At 35.6% G+C, this 24,845-nt stretch overlaps 1 protein-coding gene across 22 annotated transcripts in view; it reads left to right on the plus strand.

Moving 5' to 3' along the window:
• The window catches only part of RIMS2 (regulating synaptic membrane exocytosis 2), a 775,110-nt gene that overhangs the window by 446,273 nt on the left and 303,992 nt on the right, over window positions 1-24,845 (plus strand). For all 22 annotated transcript variants that reach the window (XM_031935886.1, XM_031935888.1, XM_031935883.1 and 19 more), the window contains one exon: window positions 23,625-23,693. In XM_031935886.1, the coding sequence (XP_031791746.1) occupies window positions 23,625-23,693 (69 nt within the window). The remainder of the gene's footprint in view (window positions 1-23,624; window positions 23,694-24,845) is intronic.

Here is a 24,845-nt window from a genome sequence, read left to right on the forward strand (position 1 = left end):
GCATAGTATTCATGGGGTAGTTATATCTTTGTGGAGACAGCATGCTCCAGTTTTAGCAACATTTTATCAAGTGCTGCAGGAGTCATTGACATTAATCAAATTTTAGAAGTATAAATTTATAAGCACAAATGCCATGTCATTTATTAATCATGGGAAGTATAGCTGGCAATTTGACAAATGAGTATTGTCTATCTGAATCACATACTTCTGCTGAATAGAAGAATACATTATATATATATTAGAAGACTGCTTGATTAGTAGAGAATTAGAGGTAAAGATTGATCTTATGGGATACTTAGTAGTCATAGGAAAACCTAGAGAATTATTTTCAATCCTTTTTAAAATAACCCCTTTACTGGAATTTTATTTCCACTTAATACAGTCTTGTACCTTTGGATGGTATTAATTGAACACTAATTCTATAGCATCAACTTCTTTCAGCCTCCCCACACAGTAAACACTCATCCACTTCTATTTTCAAATGCCATTACGACATCCTTTGTCGTAATAATCATGTTACAATGAACTGTATGTAAGTTAATTTTATTCTTTGTGACCACTATCTATTCAGTACTTTCTCTCTGAATTACAGTGTAGGATGACGGGTTATTACATAATGATTACTACTATATGTACCAACCTAATGTAATTTATATACTAATTCTTAAAGTTTATAGGCTGCTAACACTAGCCAACATCTTCTTTTCATTCGGGACTGGCCTTTCTTTCCATTTTTATTGCAATAACTAGTAGAATTGAGGACTCTCAATACCTGAAACACTTAAGTCTATCAACATTTTTCATTTTTTTCCCCATGCTACTTAGGAATGAGAAAAAATGAGATTAGAGTACTGGTTAGCTGTATGTGTTATGGATTTTCATGCAGTTATTATAATTTACTTGCAACTTTTAATATTTTCACATCCCCAAATGATCTTTCTGGTACTTAGTCAGTAATAGTATTAAACTTACCCATGGGTGACATAATGACTCCATGTTGTACCATGTCAGTCTTGTCACTACCAACTAACCTCTAATAAATAATTTATTAATGATATGTAAGCCTGAAGATAAGTAAAAACATGTACATACACATAAAAGAAAGAAACAAAAACTAGGAAATAACATTTAGGAATAGATAGAAAGCTAAAAACAACATTACCTTTGGCTAATTAGGCTAATACGATACATTAGTCATAATGGAAGGTACAAGTCAGAATATGAATAAATTACTAATATGTTATAAACTCCTTTGGTGACAAGAACCTCCTTAAGGGTTTTTCTTCATCTAGTGGATAAATATTGCATTTAATTTTAAGTATGTATATCATATTTCAAAGATCATGCCTTCCACCATGATTGTGAGGCCTCCCCAGTCATGTGGAACTATAAGTCCATTAAAACTCTTCTTCTTCCCAGTCTCGAGTATGTCTTTATCAGCAGCATGCAGCATGAAAATGAACTAATACAGTAAATTGATACCAGTAGAGTGAGACACTGCTGAAAATATATGTTGATAGAACATACAGGTGAACAGTTATCATTAAAAGTGTATAATTCCCCTTTGGGGAATTATATTGGAATACAATGAACAATTCTATGCCAAAAAGTTAAACAACATGGATGACATGGATAAATTTCCTGGAGAGCCACAAATTGCAGAAACTGATCCATAAATAGCTAAAAATCTGAATAAACCTATAATAAGTAAAGAAGTTGAATTAATGAATTGATAATGAAAAAATCTTCCCCCAAAGAAAAGCCTAGGCTTCACTCTTGAATTCTTTTAAACCTAAGAAAAGAAACACTAATGTTTCTCAAATTCCTTGATTAGAAAGAGAAAGGGAATACCCACCAATTCATTCTATAAGGCCAGTATTTCCCTCATGCCAAAGTCAGACAAACACATTAAAAGAAAAGAAGACTACAGACCAGTATTCCTCATGAACATACACACAGACATCTTCAACAAACTATTAATGAATCGAATCCAACAATATATACAAAAGATTGTACACCATAGCCAAAAGAGATTTATCCTAGTAATGTAGAGTTGATTTATTATCCAAAAGTCAATTAATGTAATTCAACATATTAATAGAAAAAAGAACAAAAACCACATGAATATATGAAAATATGAAGAAAAAGCTTTGGCAGAATTCAGTGCTCATTCACAATTAAAAAAAAAAAAAGTGAATGGGCATGGAAGAGAACATAGTAGGCCTAGAAAAGAACCCTCCACAAAGTGTGCATAGAAGAGAACTTTCTGGTAAAGACCACCTATGAATACCCTTTAGATGACAAACCATATTTCATGGTAATAAATGCTTTCCCTCTAATATTGATAACTAGGAAAGGATGTCTCTTCTTATCACTTCTATTCAGCAGTGCCCTGGAGATTGTAGTTAGGACAGTCAGGCAAGAAAAATACATAAAAGGCATTCAGAATGGTGAGGGAGAAGAGAGAGAAACTGCGTTTATTCACAGATGACATGATTCTGTATGTAGACGATTCTAAAGAACCCACACAAAAACTACGAGAACTAATAAACAAGGACAGCAAGGTCCCAAGATACATGAACAATATACAAGAATCTATCCATTAACATTTTGAGAATGAAATTAAGAAAACATTTTTGACCAGGCGCAGTGGCTCATGCCTGTAATCCCAGCACTTTGGGATGCCAAGGTGGGCAGATCACTTGAAGTCAGGAGTTTGAAACCAGCCTGGCCAACATGGTGAAACCCCATCTCTACTAACCGTACAAAAATTAGCCGGGCATGGTGGCAGGCGCCTGTAATCACAGCTACTTAGGAGGCTGAGACAGGATAATCACTTGAACTTGGAGGGCAGAGGTTGCAGTGAGCTGAAATCATGCCACTGCACTCCAGCCTGGTTGAGAGAGTAAGACTCCATCGCAAAACAAACAAATGAAAAAAAAACAACGATGAATTAAATTTTACAAAAGAAGTTCAAACTTGTACACTAAAAAATCACAAAACATTGTTCAGAGAAATGAAAAATAGATATAAATAAATGGAGATGTATTCCACATGCATGAATTGGAACAGCCTGTATTATCAAGATGATAGCTCTTCTCCCAATTAGTCTACAGATTAAACCCAATTCCTATCAAAATCTAAGCAGAATATTTTGCTGAAATTAATAAGCAGATTCTAGCCTTTCTATGAGAAAGTATAAGATCTAGAGCAGCCAAAACAAATCTGGAAGATGTATATTTCCTCATTTCCATATTTATTGTACAGCTACAGTAATTGCAATAGTATAATACTGGCATAATGATAGACCTATAGATAAATTGAACCAAATTTAGAATTAAAATTTATATTCATGATCAGTTGACTCTCAAAAAAGGATCCAAAACAAATCAATGGGGGAAATAGTTTTGTTTTGTTTTTACTAATAATTCTGGAACAATTTAATATCCACATACAAAATACTCAATTTAGACCTGACCTCACGCTATACACAAAAATTGACTTAAAGTGGATAATAGACCCAGCTGTAAGAGTTGAGACTATAAAAGTCTTCAACCTACAAAGAACTCAAACAAATTTACAAGAAAAAAACAAACAACCCCATCAAAAAGTGGGGAAAGGATATGAACAGACATTTCTCAAAAGAAGACATTCATACAGCCAACAGACACATGAAAAAATGCTCATCATCACTGGCCATCAGAGAAATGCAAATCAAAACTACAATGAGATACCATCTCACACCAGTTAGAATGGCAATCATCAAAGTCAGGAAACAAGAGGTGCTGGAGAGGATGTGGAGAAATAGGAACACTTTTACACTGTTGGTGGGATTGTAAACTAGTTCAACCATTATGGAAAACAGTATGGCGATTCCTCAAGGATCTAGAACTAGATGTACCATATGACTCAGCCATCCCATTAGTGGGTATGTACCCAAAGGATCATAAATCATGCTGCTATAAAGACACATGCACACGTATGTTTATTGCGGCACTATTCACAATAGCAAAGACTTGGAATCAACCCAAATGTCCATCAGTGACAGACTGGATTAAGAAAATGTGGCACATATACACCATGGAATACTATGCAGCCATAAAAAGGGATGAGTTTTTGTCCTTTGTAGGGACATGGATGCAGCTGGAAACCATCATTCTTAGCAAACTATCGCAAGAACAGAAAACCAAACACTGCATGTTCTCACTCATAGGTGGGAACTGAACAATGACATCACATGGACTCGGGAAGGGGAACATCACACACCAGGGCCTATGGGGAAGGAGGAGGGGGGAGGGATTGCACTGGGAGTTATACCTGATGTAAATGACGAGTTGATGGGTGCTGACGAGTTGATGGGTACAGCACACCAACATGGCACAAGTATACATATGTAACAAACCTGCATGTTATGCACAGGTACCCTAGAACTTAAAGTATAATAATAATAATAATAATAATAATAATAATAATAATAATAATAATAATAATAAAAAGAAAACATAGGAGAAAAATCTTCATTCCTTTGGGTTAGGCAGAGTTTTCCCCAAAACAACACCGAAGGCTTGATCAATAAAAAATAATACATTGGACTGCATCAAAATTTAAAATATTTGCTTTTGAAGACATCATTAAGAAGATTTTTTTAAAGCCTCAGGCTGGGAGAAAATACAGTCACGTGGAAGCTAATGACCAGATTACTTTCTGAGAAATGTGCCATTAAACATTGTCATCATTGCATGAACATCATAGAGTGCACTTATACAAGCCTAGATGGTATAGCCTACTATACACCTCAGCAATGTGGTATAGTCTGTTGTTTGTAGGCTACAAACCTGTACAAGCATGTTACTATGCTGAATACTATAAGCAATTGTAACACAATGACAAGTATTTATTTATCTAAATGTATGTAAATATAGAAAAGGTACAGTCAAAATATGGTATAAAAGATTAAAAAATGATATACATGAATAGAGTACTTACCATGAGTGGAGACTGCAGGACTGGAAGTTGTTCAGGGTGAATCAGTGAGAAACTTGGTAAGTGAATGCGAAGGCCTAGCACATTATTGTATACTAGAGTAGACTTTATAAACATTGAAAACTTAGGCTACACTTTATTTATAAAAAATAAAGTGATTATACTGTGACATTGCGATGGCTATGACATCAATAGGGAATTTTTCAGTTCCATCATAATTGTATAGGACCACTATCATATACAATTAGTTGTTTACTGAAACATCATTATGCAGCACATAATGTTTATCTGTGAATCTCATATTTGACAGAGAACTTGTATCCAGAATACATAAGGAGCCCTTAAAATGCAATAATAGTAAGAAGATAAATAGTGCTGTCAAAAAGTGGGCAAATACTTGATAGTCATTTGAAAGAATAAAATATATGGATCAAAAATAAGGCCATGAAAAGATGCCCAACATCATTAGTTACTAGTGAAATGCAAATTATGCCATAATTATATTATTTAATACTCACTAGAATGAATGTAATGAAAAAGAAAGATGATAACAAATTTTTGCAAGAAGGTGCAGAAATTGGAACCCTCATCCATTTGCTGATGTAAATGTGAAATGGTACAGACACTTTGGAAAACAGTTTGGTCTTTTGTTAAAAATTTAAAAATAAATTTACCATATGACCACTAATTTACCTTCAAGAGAAACGAAAGTGAATGTTCACTGAAAGACTTGTACATGAATGTTTACAGCAGCATTATTCACAATGATTAAAAGGTAGAAATAGTCGAAATATTCATCAACCAGTGAATGGATAATAAAATGTGGTATATCTGCACAACTGATTACTATATATAACAAGAAAGAAGATACTGCTACATACTACAATGTAGTCAAACCTCAAAAATATTATGCTAAATGAAAGATGCTAGATGCAAAAGGCCATGTGTTCTATGATTCTACTTATATAACATGTATAGAAGTAACAAATCTATTGAGACAGATTAAGTTAGCAGTTGGCTGGAAGTAGCAATAGACAGTGACTGAAAATGGGTGTGAGTAATCCTTTGGCGGTGAAGGAGATATTCTAACATTAGATTATAGTGATGTATACACAGATTTTAGAATTTACTGAAAATTTCTGAACTGTATACTTAAAACAAATATTTATGTTATATAAATTATACCTCAATTTTAGTCAAAGCCGGCTATAGTGACTCACACCTGTAATCTCAGCACTTTGGGAGGCTGAGTGGGAGAATTGATTGAGCCCGAGAGTTCGAGACCAACCTGGACAACATAATGAGACCCCATTTTTATTTTTTAAAAAATTACCCGGGTTCAGTGGCATGCACCTGCAGTTCCAGCTACTTGAGAGGCTGAGCTGGTTGGCTTGAGCCTGGGAAGTCGAGGCTGCAGTGAGCCATGATCACACTGCACTCCAGCCTGGGCAACAGAGTGAGAGACTCTGTCAAAAAAGAAAGAGAGAGAGAGAGAGAGAGAAAGAAAGAAAGAAAAGAAAGGAAAGGAAGGGAAGAAGAAGGAAGGAAGGAAGGAAAGGGAAAGGGAAAGAAAAGGAGAAGAGAAACGAAAATGCAGTGATAAAACTACAGGATAGATACAATCTCAATTACAGTAAGAGATTTTAGTACTCCTCTATCAATGTTTATAGAACAAATAGAAGGCTTGAAGGATTTATGTGACATTTACAAAACATTCCACAAATCAGAAAACACCTTCCCTCCAAGTTCATTGAGAATATTCACTAAGGTAGACCTTACTCCTGCCCAAACAAGTATCGATAAATTTAAAAGTACTCAGGTCAAAGTCTGTTATCTGATCATGATAGAAATAAAATAGAAATCAATAACAGAAAATCTCTGGACAAGCTTGAAATATTTAGTAACACTTCTAAACCATGAATCAAAGGAGAAGTTAAACAGGAAATTAAAAATTATTTTGACCTGAATGTAATGAACACCTAATGTATCGAAATTCATGGGATACAGCTAAAGCAGAACAGTAGGGAAATGTATAGCATTAAGGACATATATTATTAATACCAAAAAAAAACTCGAATCAGTGACAGGTTTTCACCCTAACAAACTTCAAAAAGAAGAGCAAAATAGACTCAAGTAGAAGAAAGGGACTAAAAGTCAAAATAGAAATAAGTAAAATAAAGACAGAAAGTCAATTGGGAAAGTAAATGCAACCAAAGGTTGCATCTATTAAAATATCAATATAATTGATAAGCCTTTAGGCAGAATGATCAGCAAAGAAAGACAGAAGACAAATTATCAATATCAGGAAAAAGGTGATATCAGTACACATTCTACAAATATTAAAAAGACAGTAAGGGAAAACTGTGAACAACTTGATACAAATACATTTGACAACCTAGATGCAATAGAAAATTTCCTTGAGAGACACAAACTTGAGTCTCTGTCAAGAAGAAAGAAGTAACTTGAGTAGCCCAATATCTATTTGAGAAATGGAATTTGTAGCTAAAAATTTTCCCTCAAAAAAATTTCAGGCCCAGATGACTTTATCAATGAAGTCTGCCAAACATGGAAGGGGGATACAATACCAGTTCTTCACAAACTCTTGCAGAATATTATAATGTTGGGAATACCATCCAGCTCATTTTATGAAGCAAACATTACTCTGATACCAACAACTAACATATTAAAAGAAATCTGTAGACCAATAAACCTCAGGAAAATTTTAGCAAATTTAGCATATTAAATTTAGAAATATGTTGTAAAATAAAAATACAGAAAATTGAATCCACAATACATAAAAGGCATAATATCTCATGACCAAATGTTTTTATACCACGGATGCAATGTTTGTTTAACATTTGGAAAACAGAATGTCACTCATCATATTAAACTGAAAAAGAAAAATAAAATATAATAATCTCAAGAGATCATCTCAAGAAAGAGCACTTGATAAAATCCAATGTTCATCCCCGTAAAAGACCCTAAGCAAAGTAGGATAGAAAGGAACTTTCTCAATCCAATAAAGAAAATGTATCAAACCCTACAGCTAAATCATATTGGTAAAAGACTGCATTCTTTCCTCCCAAGGTCACAAATGAGAAAAAAAATGTCTGCCCTGGCAGCCGTTATTGAAAGTTGTAATTGTGGTTCTAGCTTGTATCATAAGGCAAGAAAAATCAAATACATCCAGATTGAAAAAGAAGTAAAAGGGTGCTTATTTGCATACATGTTCATTCATATAGAAAGTCAGATGGGATCTGTGCAAAAACTATTATAAGAAGTGAATCTATCACGGTTACTGGATATAAGATCAAGATACAATATCAATTATTTCCATGTACCAGAAATAAACAATTGAAAATTGAAAAATACAGTGCCATATCAAAAAGTCAATTCACCACAAACAAGTAGTCTTTATCCCTGGGATGCAAGATTGGTTCAACATGCACAAATCGATAAATGTGATTCATCACATAATCAAAACTAAATACAAAAATCACATAATCTTTTCAATAGATGCAGAAGTGGCTTTCATTAAAATTCCACGTTCCTCAAGAAAGTAGGCATTGAAGGAACATACTTCAAAATAATGAGAGCCACCTATAACAAATCCATAGCCAACTTAATAGTGAATGGGCAAAAGCTGGAAGCATTTCCCTTGAAAACTGCCACAATTGCTGGCAAGATGGCCAAACAGGAACAGCTCTGGTTTGCAGCTCCCAGTGAGATCAACGCAGAAGGTAGGTGATTTCTGCATTTCCAACTGAGGTACCCAGTTCATCTCACTGGGACTGGTTGGAAGTGGGTGCAGCCCAAGGAGGGCAAGCCAAGGCAGGGTGGGGCGTTGCCTCACTGCACTTTTCCCATGATCTTCACAACCCGCAGACCAGGAGATTCACTGCAGTGCCCAGGCTACCAGGGCCCTGTGTTTCCAGCACAAAACTGGGCAGCCGTTTGGGCAGACACCAAGCTAGCCACTGGAATTTTGTTTTTTATACCCCACTGGCACCCAGAATGCCAGCAAGACAGAGCCATTTACTCCCCTGGAAAAGAAGGTTGAAGCCAGGGACCCAAGTGGTCTGGCTCGGCCGATCCCACCCCAATGGAGCCCAGCAAGCTAAGACACACTGGCTTGAAATTCTTGCTGCTAACACAGCAGTCTGAGCTCTACCTGGGACTCTTGAACTTGGTGTGGGTAGGGGCATCCACCATTGCTGAGGCTTGAATAGGCGGTTTCACCCTCGCAGTGTAAACAAAGTAGCCAGGAAGTTTGAACTGGGTGGAGCCCACCACAGCTCAGCAAGGCCACTATTGCCAGACTGCCTCTGCAGAATCCCTCCTCCCTGGGAAGGGCATCTCTGAAAAAAAGGCAGCAGCTCCAGTCAGGAACTTATAGATGAAACCCTCACCTCCCTGGGACAGAGCACCTGTGGGAAGGAGCAGCTGGGGGAGCCGCTTCAGCAGACTTAAACGTCCCTGCCTGGTAGCTCTGAATACAGCAGCAGATCTCCCAGCACAGTGTTCCAGCTCTGATAAGGGGCAGACTGGCTCCTCAAGTGGGTCCCTGACCTCCGTGTATCCTGACTAGGAGACACCTCCCAGTAGGAGCCGGCAGACACCTCATACAGGAGAACTCTGGCTGGCATCTGGTGGGTGCCCCTCTGGGACAAAGCTTCCAGAGGAAGGAACAGGAGACTGCAGCCTCTGTTGCTGGACTGCAGCCTCTGCTGGTGTCACCCAGGCAAACAGGGTTGGGAGCAGACCTCCAGCAAACTCCAGCAGACCTGCAGCAGAGGAGCCTGACTGTTGGAAGGAAACTACCAAACAGAAAGGAATAGTATTAACAACAAAAAGGATGTCCACTCAGAGACCCCATCAGACAGTCACTGACTTCAAAGACCAAGGTAGATAAATCTATGAAGATGGGGAGAAACCAGTGCAGAAAGACTGGAAATTCCAAAAACCAGAACGCCTCTTCTCCTCCAAAGGATCACAACTCCTCACCAGCAAGGGAACAAAACTGGATGGAGAATGAGTTTGATGAATTGACAGAAGTCAACTTCAGAAAGTGGGTAATAACAAACTCCTCCCAGCTAAAGGAACATATCCTCACCCACTGCAAGGAAGCTAAGAACCTTGAAAAAATGTTAGACAAATTGCTAACTAGAATAACCAGTTTAGAGAAGAACATAAATTACCTGATGGAGCTGAAAAGCACATCACAAGAACTTTGTGAAGCAACACAAGTATCGTTAGCTGAACTGATCAAGTAGAAGAAAAGATATCAGAGATTGAAGATCAACTCAATGAAATAAAACAAGAAAACAAGATTAGAGAAAAAAGAGTGAAAAATGAACAAAAAGTATGGGACGATGTGAAAAGACCAAATCTATGTTTGATTGGTGTACCTAACAGTGACCGGGAGAATAGAACCAAGTTGGAAATCACTCTTCAGGATATTATCCAGGAGAACTTACCCAGCCTAGCAAGGCAGGCCAACATTCAAATTCAGGAAATACAAAGAACACCACAAAGATACTCCTCGAGAAGAGCAACCCTAAGACATATAATCATCAGATTCAGCATGGTTGAAATGAAGGAAAAAATGTTAGGGGCAGCCAGAGAGAAAGGGCAGGTTACCCATAGAGGGAAGCCCATCAGAGTGACAATGAATATCTTAAACCAGAAGAGAGTGGGGACTAATATTCAACATTGTTAAAGAAAAGATTTTTCCACCCAGAATTTCATATCCAGCCAAACTAAGCTTCATAAGTGAAGCAGAAATAAAATCCTTTACAGACAAGTAAATGCTGAGAGATTTTGTCACTACCAGGCCTGTCCTACAAGAGCTCCTGAAGGAAGCACTAAACATGGAAAGGAACAACCAATACCAGCCACTGCAAAAACATACCAAATTGTAAAGACCATCGACACTACGAAGAAACTGCATAAACTAACATGCAAGATAACCAGCTAAGATCATAATGGCAGAATCGAATTCACACATGACAGTATTAACCTTAAATGTAAATGGGCTGAATACCCCAATTAAAAGACACAGACTGGCAAATTGGATAAAGAGTCAAGACCCATCGGTGTGCTGTATTCGGGAGATCCATCTCACATCTCACGAGCAGGGACACATATAGGCTCAAAATAAAGGGTTGGAGGAAGATCTACCAAACAGATGGAAAGCAAAAAAAAAAAAAAAAAAAAAAAGCAAGGGTTACAATCCTACTCTCTGATAAAACAGACTTTAAACCAACAGAGATCAAAAGAGACAAAGAAGGCCATTACATAATGGTAAAGGGATCAATGCAACAAGAAGAGCTAACTATTCTAAAAATATATGCACCCAATACAGGAGCACCCGGATTCATAAAGCAAGTTCTTAGAGACCTACAAAGAGACGTGTACTCCCACACAATAGTAATGGAAGACTTTAACACCCTGCTCTCAACATTAGACAGATCAACAAGACAGAAAATTAACAAGGATATTCAGGACTTGAACCCAGCTCTGGACCAAGCGAACCTAATAGACACCTACAGAACTCTCAACCCCAAATCAACAGAATATACGTTCTTCTCAGCACCACATTGCACTTACTCTAAAATTGACCACATAATTGGAAGTAAAACAATCCTCAGCAAAGGCAAGAGAATGGATATCATAACAAACAGTCTTTCAGACCACACTGCAATCAAACTAGAACTCAGGATTAAGAAACTCCCTCAAAACCACACAACTACATGGAAACTGAACAACCTGCCCCTGAATGACTACTGGGTAAATAATGAAGTGAAGGCAGAAATAAAGATGTTCTTTGAATCCAATGAGAACAAAGACACAGTGTACCAGAATCTCTGGGACACATTTAAAGCAGTGTGTAGAGTGAAATTTATAGCACTAAATGCCCACAGGAGAAAGCAGGAAAGATCTAAAATTGACACCCTAACATCACAATTAAAAGAACTAGAGAAGCAAGAGCAAACACATTCAAAAGCTAGCAGAAGGCAAGAAATAACTAAGATCAGAGCAGAACTGAAGGACACAGAGACACAAAAAACCATTCAAAAAATCAACAAATCCAGGAGCTCGTTTTTTGAAAAGATCAACGAAATGGATAAACCACTAGCCAGACTAATAAAGAAGAAAAGAGAGAAGAATCAAATAGATGCTGTAAAAAATGATAAAGGGGATATCACCACCAATCCCACAGAAATACAAACTACCATCAGAGAATACTATAAACACCTCAACACAAACAAACTAGAAAATCTAGAAGTGGATAAATTCCTGGGCACATACACCCTCCCAAGACTAAACCAGGAAGTAGTTGAATACCTGAATAGACCAGTAACAAGTTCTGAAATTGAGGCAGCACTTAATAGTCTACCAACAAAACTAAGTCCAGGACCAGACAGATTCGCAACCAAATTCTACCAGAGGCGCAAAGAGGAGCTGGTACCATTCCTTCTGAAACTACTCCAAACAATAGAAAAAGAGGGAATCCTCCGTAACTCATTTTATGAGGCCAGCATCTTCCTGATAACAAAACCTGGCTGAGACACAACAACAACAAAAAAGACAATTTCAGGCCAATATCCCTGATGAACATCGATGCGCAAATCCTCAGTAAAATACTGACGAACTGGATCCAGCAGCACATGAAGAAGGTTATCCACCATGATCAAATTGGCTTCACTCCTGGGATGTAAGGCTGGTTCAACATACACATATCAATCAATAAACATAATCCATCACGTAAACAGAACCAATTATAAAAACCACATGATTATCTCAATAGATGCAGAAAAGGCCTTCAACAAAATTCAACACCCCTTCATGCTAAAAACTCTCAATAAACTAGGCATTGATCAATGGAACATGTCTCAAAATAATACAAGCAATTTGTGACAAACCCACAGCCAATATCATACTGAATGGGCAAAAACTGGAAGCATTCCCTTTGAAAACCGGCTCAAGACAAGGATGCCCTCTATCACCACTCCTGTTCAACATAGTATTGGAAGTTCTGGCCAGGGCAGTCAGGCAAGAGAAAGAAACAAAGGGTATTTAAGTAGGAAAAAGCTAGATCAGATTGTCTCTGTTTGCAGATGACATGGTTGTGTATTTAGAAAACCCCATCATCTCAGCCCGAAATCTCCTTACACTGAAAAGCAACTTCAGCAAAGTCTCAGGATACAAAATCAATGTGCAAAAATCACAGGCATTCCTGTACACTAATAACAGACAAACATAGAGCCAAATCATGAGTGACCTCCCATTCACAATTGCTACAAAAAGAAAAAAATACCTAGGAATCCAACTTACAAGGGAAGTGAAGGACCTCTTCAAGAATAACTACAAACTACTGCTCAAGGAAATAAGAGAGAACACAAACAAATGGAAAAACATTCCATGCTTATGGATAGGAAGAATCAAAATCAAAATGGCCATACTGCCCAAAGTAGGTTATAGATTTAATACTATCCTGATCAAGCTGCCATTGACTTTCTTTACAGAATTGGAAAAAATGACTTTAAATTCCATATGGAACGAAAAAAGAGCCCACATAGCCAAGACAATCCTAAGCAGAAAGAACAAAGCTGGAGGCATCACGCTACCTAACTTCAAACTATATACAGGGCTACAGTAACCAAAACAGCATGGCACTGGTACCAAAACAGATATATAGACCAATGGAACAGAACAGAAGCCTCGGAAATAATGCCACACATCTACAACCATTTGATTTTTGACAAACCTGACAAAAACAAGCAATGGGAAAAGGATTCTCTATTTAATAACTAGTGTTGGGAAAAGTGGCTCGCCATATGCAGAAAGCTGAAACTGGATCCCTTCCTGACACCTTTTACAAAAAATTAACTCAAGATGAATTAAAAACTTAAACATAAGACCTAAAACCATAAAAACCCTAGAAGAAAACCTAGGCAATACCATTGAGGACATTGGCGTGGGCACAGACTTCATGATTAAAACACCAAAAGCAATGGCAACAAAAGCCAAAATAGACAAATGGGAAGCTGATTAAACTAAAGAGCTTCTGCACAGCAAAAGAAACTATCATCAGAGTGAACAGGCAACCTACAGAATGGGAGAAAACTTTTGCAGTCTATCTATCTGACAAAGGGCTAATATCCAGAATCTATAAAGAACTTAAACAGATTTACAAGAAAAAAACAAACAAATGCATCAAAACGTGGACGAAGGATATGAACAGACACTTCTCAAAAGAAGACATTTAAGCAACCAACAAACATATGAAAAAAAGCTCATCATCACTGGTCATTAGGGAAATGTAAATCAAAACCACAGTGAGATACCATCTCATGCCAATTAGAATGGCAATCATTAAAAAGTCAGGAAACAACAGATGCTGAAGAGGATGTGGAGAAATAGGAACGCTTTTACACTGTTGGTGGGAGTATAAATTAGTTCAACCATTGTAGAAGACAGTGTGGCGATTCCTCAAGGATCTAGAACTAGAAATACCACTTGACCCAGCCATTCCATTACTGGTTATATACCCAAAGGATTATGAATCATTCTAATGTAAGGACACATGTACACGTCTGTTTACTGCGGCATTGTTCACAATAGCAAAGACTTGGACCCAACCCAAATGCCCAGCAGTGATAGACTGGATAAAGAAAATGTGGCACATATACACCATGGAATACTGTGCAGCCATAAAAAGGATGAGTGCATGTCCTTTTCAGGGACATGGATGGCGTTGGAAACCATCATTCTCAATAAACTAATGCAGGAACAGAAAATGAAACACTGTGTGTTCTCACTCATAATTGGGAGTTGAACATTGAGAACACAGGGACACAGGGAGGGGAACATCACATAGCAGGACCTGTTGGGGGATTGGGGGTAGGGGAGGGATAGCATTACGAGAAATACCTAATATAGTTGATGAGTTGATGGGTTGATGGGTGCCGCAAACCACCATGGCACGTGTATACCTATGTAACAAACATGCATGTTCTACACATGTACCCCAGAACTTAAAGTATAATAATGAAAAAAGAAGACATGCATGTGGCCAACAAGCATATAAAATAAGCTTAATATCACTAATCATTAGGGCAATGCAGATCAAAACTACAATGAGGTACCATTGCACACCAGATAAAATGGCTATCATTAAAAAGTCAAAAAATAACAGATGCTGGCAAGGTTGTGGAGAAAAGGGAACACTTACACATTGTTGGTGGGAGTGTAAATTAGTTCAACCATTGTGGAAAGCAGTATGGTGATTCCTCATAGAGCTAAATGTAGAACTACCATTTGACCCAGCAATCCCATTACTGGGTATATTCCCAGATTAATATACATCATTCTACCATAATGACACATGCATGTGAATATTCTTTATAGCACTATTCACAATAGCAAAGACATGGAATTAACCTAAATGCCCATCAATGACAGATTGGATTAAAAAATGTGGTATATATACACCATAGAATATTATGAAGCCATAAAAAAGAACAACATCATGTCTTTAGCAGGAACATGGATGGAACTGTACACCATTATACTTAGCAAACTGATGCAGAAACAGAAGACCAAATACCACATGTTCTTACTTGGAAGTGGGAGCTAAATAAAGATAACTCATGAACACAAAGAAGGGAACAACAGACACTGGGGTCTACTTGAGGGTGGAGAGTGGGAGGATAGAAAGGAGCAGAAAAGATAACTGTTGGACATTGTGCTTAGTACCTGGGTGATGAAATACTCTGTAAAACAAACTCTCGGGACACGAGTTCACTTATGTAACAAACCTTCACATGTACCTTCCAACCTAAAATAAAAGTTTAAAAAAGAATAAATGAGCTTTTAAAAATGCTATTCATAAAGAAAAGACAATAGAAGAACTTGATCTTTTTCTTGAACCATATACAAAAAAAATGAACTCTAGATGAATTAAAGACTGAAATATAATTTAAGCCTCAGTGAGGAAGCCAAAGCATTTAGTGCTGAAGTACTACCAAATAAGATATTTATTTTAAAGATTAAACTTCACAAAGTTGTGGGAGAAACTGGGAATTCTTTTAGGAAGGTTTGTAAGACAATGGTTGAGGAATCTGAGAAAAGTCACTTGCCAAAGACCCCAAAGAGGATCTAGTGGAAAAGTCTGTGAAAGTCTGTTGTCTCTTCATTTAGTAGTGGTTCTGGAAGTCTCTGTGGGACAGAAGGATAGACTGGTTACAAAAAACGCATCCAAAAAGGAAAATCAAGGAAAACTGGAATCCATGTAGACAAACTGGAACCTGTGTTTATCTCTCATCCCTTCTCACCCTGATTTTGTGGGCCATCTACAGAAGCAACTGCAACTGATGTCCTTTGTTATGAATCTCCAGGTGTGCTTAGCTCAGGTCTGGGAGAAGATTCAAAGAGGGTATTTATCAGGATCAGACAAGCATCTAAAATCCTAGACTTCGATTTTATCACACCCACTCCAGCCTGGGCAACAGAGCGAGACTCCGTCTCAAAACAAAACAAAACAAAGCCAGAAGGAAGTGAAAGGAGAAAATTGCAAAATTGCAATTATAGTGACAGTCTCTCAAAAATGCACACACAGACAAATGTATATGGATTATTATTTTTTCTTTTTTATATCATAATAGGGACATGTTAGTACTATTTTGTATACTCTGCTTTCTGTCTGCTTTTAATCTCTATTGTTTTAATGGTTACTTTTGAAATATTAACATGCATACCTAAAAAAGTTTTTTTTTTTTTGGAGATGGAGTCTCACTCTGTCACCCAGGCTGTAGTGCAGTGGTGCAATCTTGGCTTACTGCAACCTCTGCCTCCTGCCTCAGCCTCCCTAGTAGCTGGGACTACAGGTGCACACCTCCATGCCTGGCTGATATTTATTTATTTTTTCTTTTTTTTTTTTTGTATTTTAGTAGAGACGGGGTTTCACCATGTTGTCCAGGCTGGTCTCGAATGCTTAAGCTCAGGCAATCTGCCCGCCTCGGCTTCCCAAAGTGCTAGGATTATAGGTGTGAGCCAGCGTGTATCTCTACCTTTTTTTCCAAACCATGTAAAATTTTGCAATTTGGTAAGCACCCTCTTCCCTATCATCTAACGTATTACTAACAGAAGTTTATCTCTGCCTCCAGATTAATTATCATTATAATTGTCATTTTATTCATTCATTTTTTTTTAGCTTTACCAAAATTTTTACCTTTTTTTTTTTTTTCAATCACCCCTTCATTTTGGGGTAAGTTTATTTTTGAAGTACTTTTTCACTGAAGAATTGGGAAAAGGCTTTGTTTTTCTGAATATTATTTTTTATTTTTTATTTTTATTTTTCTTTTTTTCGGTTGTGGGACTGAGTTTTGCTCTTGTTGTCCAGGCTGGAGTGCAATTTTGCACTGTTGGCTCTCAGCAACCTCTGCCTCCCAGGTTCAAGTGATTCTTGTGCCTCAGCCTCCCGAGTAGCTGGGATTACAGGCTTGCGCCACCATGCCTGGCTAATTTTTGTATTTTTAGTAGAGACAGGGTTTCACCATGTTGGCCAGGCTGGTCTCCACCTCCTGACCTCAGGTGATACGCCTGCCTCAGCCTCCCAAAGTACTGGGATTATAGGCGTGAGCCACCACGCTTGGCCTCTTGGGTTTTTTTTGTTTTGTTTTGTTTCGTTTTGTTTTACTAATAGAAAGTTTAGCTATATATAACATCCTAGAATGACTTTTATTTTCTCTCAGTGTCTTGATAATGTTATTTTAATATATCTGACTTTCGATTTGGCAGAAAAGAATCTCCATTTATTTATGTCTTCTTTAACTTGTTAGCAGTTGTTTGGGTTGAATTGTGATCCCCCAAAAAGATATGTTGAAACCTTAACCCTCAATACCTCAGGGTGTGAACTTGTTTGTAAATAGTGTCTTTATAGGAGTAACCAAGGTAAAACAAGGTCATTAGGGTGGGCCCTAATCCAATATGACTGGTGTCCTTAGACAGATAGGAAATGTGGACACAGAGACAGACAATGCACAGAGGGAAGACAATATGAAGATATACAGGGAGAAGATGTCCATGTGACTAGAGTGATAAGTCTACAAACAAAAGAACACCAAGGTTTCTTGGCAAATACCAGAAGCAAAGAGAGACAAGGAAGGATTCTGTCCAGAGCCATCAAAGTGCATGGCCCTGCCGAGACCTTGATTTTGAACTTCTATCCCCCAGAGATATGAGACAACAGATTTCTGATGTTTTAAGCACTCAGTTTTTAATATCTTGTTATAACAACTATAGGAAACTAGTATAGCAGTGTTTTGTGGTTTGGAGTATACATATTTTGGACATTTTATATTAAATTTATTTCTAAATAGTTCATGATTTTGGAAATTCTTGTAAATGACATGGTTTGGGAATTAATATTCTGTTTGTATATTGCTATTCTGTAAGAAATATTCATTTTTATATTGACTATGTATCCTGCAATCTTGCTAAATTTTCTTACTAGTCTTAATAAGTTTTGTATAGTTTCCTTAGGACTTTATATTTACATGATCATATTCTTTCTTGCTTTCTAATCTGTATACCTTTTATTTCTTTTCCTGGCTGTATTGCTCTTTTTAGGACTTGCAATATAATGTTGAATAGAAGGACCACCCTTGGAGTGATCATCCTTTACATGTTCTTTGTCTTAGGGGGAACATTCAGTATTTCATAATTAAGTGTGATGTCAGCTGTAGGTTTTTTTGTAGATACCCTTTATCAGTTTATAAACATTCTTTTTTTACTAGTTTGCTGAGACATTTTATCATGATTGGGGGTAATGATTTTTCAAATTATTTTCTAAATCTATTGAAATATTTTTCAACTTGCATGAATTACATGGAATAACTGCAATATACAAAAGTAACACTAGAGAGAAAAATTAAATTTACCACCACTTATGGAGATTCCAATATAATTTGCTTTCCATCATTGACAGGTCAAGCAAACAAAAATTTAGGAAAGTTACAAAAGAATCAAGCAGCACAATTAACAAGTTTAATCTCATGGTCAAATAAAGAATTCTGCACTTAATTAATGAATTCACATTCCTCTGTTACAACCATGAAATATGTGTGTTATAAATATACTATTTTATAATTCCTTTTGACAAATTTTAAAAATTAACGTAGTATTCTCTAATATTATGTTATCACATCAATTGTAAAAAGAAAGATAAATTGTACCCGTGCTTTTGAAAATTTAAAAAAGTAGAAACTTATATTGTAATCAGCATTTTTTTCAAGCTCTAGCATCTCTGAAATCATGAGTAATCACTCAGTTGATAGTGTCTTGGATTTAAGAAATATGGTACATATCTTATAGTCCTAAGGAGAAAATATCTAGAATAGAACTTTAATCAATATACTACATATAAATATTTGAGTAATATAGGGAAGTGCTAACAGAGGAATGTTCATGTTAGTAAACATTAAAAGGCAGAAAATTATAAAGTACTCATCCAAAGTAAGAGTTTAGGGGAAAAAAAAGTGAAACAAATTTAAAGCAGAAGGAAAGAAATCATAAAAGTAGGAACAAAAATTAATAATATGTGAAACAAATTTCTAATTGATAGGATAATGGAGCCCAAAAGTTCACCCCTTGAAATTAATAGCAAGATAAACCTTTAGTGAAATTTATTGATAGAAAAAAAAGAAGTTTCAGGATGCAAAGGAAACATAATTGATATATCAGAAAATAAATTGATAACAAAATAAAATTGTGATAATTACAGCAAACACTTTGAAAACTTAGAGTGAATAAATAAAAATGCAAAAATTGCTTTAAATCCCAGTGCTTTGGTAGGCTCAGGCAGGATGACTGCTTGAGGCCAGGAATTTGAGACCAGTCTGGGCAATATAGCAAGAGCCCCATCTCTGCAAAGAAATTTAAAAATTAGCCAGGCATGGTGGTGTGCAACTATAGTCCTAACTACTCAGAAAGCTGAGACAGGAGGATTGGTTCAGCCTTGGAGTTTGAGGTTACAGTGAGCTATGATTGTGCCATTGTACCCCAACCTGGGTGACACATCAAGACCTTGTCTCTAAAAGAATAATTAAGAAGTAAAAATCTAAAATCCGTAAGAAATATCACTGAACTTAAACTCAGGAATGAAAGAATTGTTTATCATATCAATATATATGTAATATATATTTACATGTAATTTTCCAAATAAGTATATTAAATTATAGAATCTGCACGATTAATTCAATAGATGCAGAAAACACATTTAATAAAAATTACATCTCACTCTGCAAACTAGCAATATAGAGACATTCCCCAATGTGATAAAGTGTAACTTTAGCAAATACCATTTCTAAGGGAAAAATATTTAAAAACTTGTATTTTAAATCACAATTTTAAAAAGAATGTAAAATTTTTCTGTTTTTTTTTTCCCACCATTGTAGTTATCAGCATAGCAAGGCAGGAAAAAAAAAGAAAAACACATAACGATTGGGGATAATGATTGTCTATGTAGAAAAATTCAAATTAAACCGTAATCACTTTAATAGAAGAAGAGAGAGAAAAAGACTTTAACAAGGTGATTGGTTAACATTCACAATGAAATTGCATTTCTGTGTCTGAGCAATTAATTTAGAAAACATAGTTCTTAACTGTATAGCTAATAGCAATTGAAATTATAAGATAGAAAGGATATATCCAACAAATGTGGATAATTTGAGTAGCCAAAATTAAAAGTTTTATAGAAAGGCCAAACTTAAATGGAGAAAATGCCATGTACCTGACTACTGAAACAATGCTGTAAAATATGGCGCTTCTTTCTAAATTAATTTATTGATTCAGTGAAATTCAAAATCAAAATCCCAATAGGACGTTTTTGTTCAAGATGATAACTTGAATCTAAAATTTATATGAAAGAGTAAAGGGGCATGATCCAAGATGCAAATAATAAGGTGGATGTATTTGCTTCAATATGTAACATTGTAGTAACAAACACAATGAGTTATTGATTTGTGGATAGACAGCCTGTACAAGGGGCAAAAAATTAGAATACAGATCATCCTATAGGGACTTTGATTTGAATTGCATTGGATTCTTGCAGATAGAATACATTTATTGATGACAGAGGTGACATCACAGATTATTTGGGAAAGGTGGAAATATTAAGTAAACAATACTGAGATATGGGTTAGCCATATGGAAAAAGTGAAATTGCATTTATATCTCATACTATACACTAACTCAGTTCAAGACAGATGAGGATGTAAATGCAAAAAGCAAAATTATTAAATTTTCAGAAGAAAATGTGGGAAACTCTCTCTTTGCTTATAAAGCAAGAATTATATATAGGACACTGAAAACAATAATTTTGGCCAGCTGCAGTGACTCACGCCTGTAATTCCAGCACTTTGGGAGGCCAAGGCAGGTGGATCACTTGAGGTCAGGAGTTTGAGACCAGCCTGACTACCATGGTGAAACCCCATTTCTACTAAAAATACAAAATTAGCCAGGCGTAGTGCTGGGTGCCTGTAATCCCAGCTACTCGGGAGGCTGAGGCCAGAGAATCACTTGAACTCATCAGGCAGAGGTTGCCATGAGCCGAGATAACGCCATTGCACTCCAGCCTGGGCAACAACAGCAAAAACTCCATCTCAAAAAAAAAAAAAAAAAAAAACCACTAATTTTAAAAGAAAATACTGAACTTAATAACCTGTTTTCGTCAGAATGTCGGAAGATGAGACAATTAGAGGGAACTGAATTGGAGTATCTTTAACTTATATAGGGTTAATATCAAACAGATAAAATCTCAATCTAGAAAAGAATCAATACAATTTTGAAGGAGGCAGCATTTACAAACCAAATATGCCACTTCACCCATGTACCCACACACGGTACAGCTTACAAAGGCTGATTAAAATAAACATCATTTGCTGTTGTCGTTTTTGATCTGATTTTTTACAAATACCGAAAACTTGTAATCTTTCTGTTCTGGAGTGCACCTGACATAGTAAACCTATCCTTGCCCATTTACAGACAAGCTGGGTAGCAATTCTCCTTAAGTTCTCCTCAATAGCCCATTCATGTGATACCCCTTCTGTCCCAAGTCGTTTTAGAATGTATGTCTGAATTCTGTAAATGCTTTTATGCCCAGTCTGTTGCGATGTTGTCAGGTAATTCTAGTTTAATATCTATTGGGGCTATAAAAGCTTCAGATTTGATCATGTCTAAAGCTTTATGAACATAAGCATTTGGAATGAAAATAATAGAAAGAGTTCATTCAGTAGGGCCATATGATAAAAAAGATAGGTGTCTTCTTCCTCACCATTATAAGGAGAAAATGAGAACTTCAGTTTCTGGCAGTAGAGACTTTCCCTGCTGGCAAAGCACAGGTAGTAAAATAAACAAATGAAAAAATTTATCGGGTGCCTCCAAGAGTAGGTTGTAAATACTTGAGGGTAATTCTGGGACATTTTAATGATCTCTGCCTTAGACACCTCATGCAATGTGAGTTCTCAGTGTTTTATAAACCATACATGAAAGCACTTATTTTCTGATAAAACTGATTTCCATGTAAAAAATAATGTGTACTGTAAGAAAATAGACAATATCTTTTTGAAATAGCAACACTGTCTTCATTCATTAAATGTTTTCTGATACCAAGGAAGGGAAAAATGCTTTAATAAAGAATTCTGTTGTGTAGGGTGTGTCTGTTCCTGAAACACATGGAGGTGAAAAATATTTAAAAACAAATAACCACAGGTTTGTTTTTATATGCAATAATTTCATATTTAAGCGTGTAGTCAATCTGCTTTAGCCCTTAAAGCTCTGGTTGATTTAGTTTGATGCTATTTTTGCCATAGTAAGATTCACATTTAAAAATTTTGCTATAGATTTGTTTTGTGAGGAAAAACACAAACATGGTGCTCTTGAATTGTAATAACTATGAGTGCCTTTCCTAGTGTATTTCATAGAAAACATACCAAAATTCACAATTTTTATGTATTAGTATTGTGAATGACTTTTTTCTTATTGTCTTTTCAAAGCAATAGAGAAATAACTAAACTACATGGTTTTTTTTTAAAGGATATTTAAGATGTCTTAAGTGAGTTTGCTTTCTGAATTATGCTTTCTCTCCATGAGCATGAAAAATAAGGAATTGACCATAGTCAATGTATTGGTCATGCATATTAGAAAAAGACACATTAATGCATTGGAATATAACACACTGTGTTTTGAAATTTATTTGATCTTAAGTGTCTTTATCCATAAGCATCTAAAATTAACTTGACTTATCTATTTTCTAATAGATTTTATCAGTGTTGGATCTTACACATATTATTTAGTATTTAATGTTATTTTAAGCTTTAAACCATTTAGGAACTTTATCTTATATATTTCCAGAATAATAATTATACAAATTGTTAACTCCTCATTACCCATATCCTCACATCATGAAATGTATGTGAAAATAAATGACGATAAGCTCATAATGACTTTTCTTCTGTACACATTTTTTGTTATTAGCTGATCCATTCAGAATATTTTCATTTGTTTTTCAGGTGTTTGGGGAATTTTCTTCCTTAAATAATCAGAATTTTTAGTTATTGCTGTTGTTTACTTCATAGGGTCAAAGAGAATAAGTGATAGTGAAGTCTCTGACTATGACTGTGATGATGGAATTGGTGTAGTATCAGGTAAGAATTTTAGAATTATTTTATAGTATTAAAACTGGAGTACAATTCATCATCATTTACCATAAAAGTAAATAAGTAAAAGAGAAAGAAATAACTCACCTCCTCACCCTCCAAAATAGCCTATGGCAACCTATGACAACTTAAACCCCCGAGTAATCCCAATTGCTGGAACACCTGTACCAATTAGACTGAATAGTCTTGAAAGATGCCAGATAAGTAGATCTCAATAAATTTTCTATTTTAAGACAATAATAAGGATTTTACAATAAATTGGAAGAGTTCTTGCATAATTCAGACTTTTTTATACTGCACTAATATGGTGGAAAAAAGATGAAATCTTTTTTATGTAACCACCATATGTAAATATGTCAAATATTTAAATGAGAGTTTTTGAAACTTTAAAATTGTTTTTATATTAAATATCACGTACAGCTAGATTTTGAAATTATAGTATTGTAGTTTAACATATTTGCCTCATTTTAAAGTTAGAAATTTATCCAATGATTTAATATTTTAGGTAAGTATATATCTTTTCTGCAAGTTCTGATGACAGTGTTTATATGTAATATGCTTATTGTAAAAAAAAAGTATTCTATTCCTTTTGAAGTTAAATAACCTAATAGATTTCATAATTATGACTAATTTTACTCTAAAGAAAATATATGTAAGACATGCCACAGTTGCATTAGTGATTGATAATTTTTTTTGCCAATTTTTGTTAAGAGTCAGTTAGCATGCCTTTATCAGTATACCACTTTTTAAAAACTCAATGACTATTTTTTCCCTTTCTTTGTACTAAGGGTGAACAGTATAAGACTACAAAAATTCTTTTCATGTATTATAGTTTAGAAGAGTTAAAACTCATAAAGTAGTTTTGAGAAATATTTCTCATGATCGCTTTCTTGGAGATCATTAAATTTTTTTCCTATTTGTATTCTATTCCTTTGTTATTTGACTATTCCATTTCTTATCTTTTGTAAATATCTGGTCCATCAGGTTTTCTTCATCCAAATTATTTCTATTCAGATCGTTCATCTTGATGCCGTTTTTGGATGTTTCTATCCTTTTATTTTCTGTTTTCAAGATAACAGAGAAGTATTTCTTTATTTAATATGATCATTTTAAGTTTTTCCCTTCTATAAAAGGAGTTGT

The sequence above is a fragment of the Piliocolobus tephrosceles genome, chromosome 7, assembly GCF_002776525.5.
Source record: "Piliocolobus tephrosceles isolate RC106 chromosome 7, ASM277652v3, whole genome shotgun sequence".
Taxonomy (NCBI): Eukaryota; Metazoa; Chordata; class Mammalia; order Primates; family Cercopithecidae; genus Piliocolobus; species Piliocolobus tephrosceles.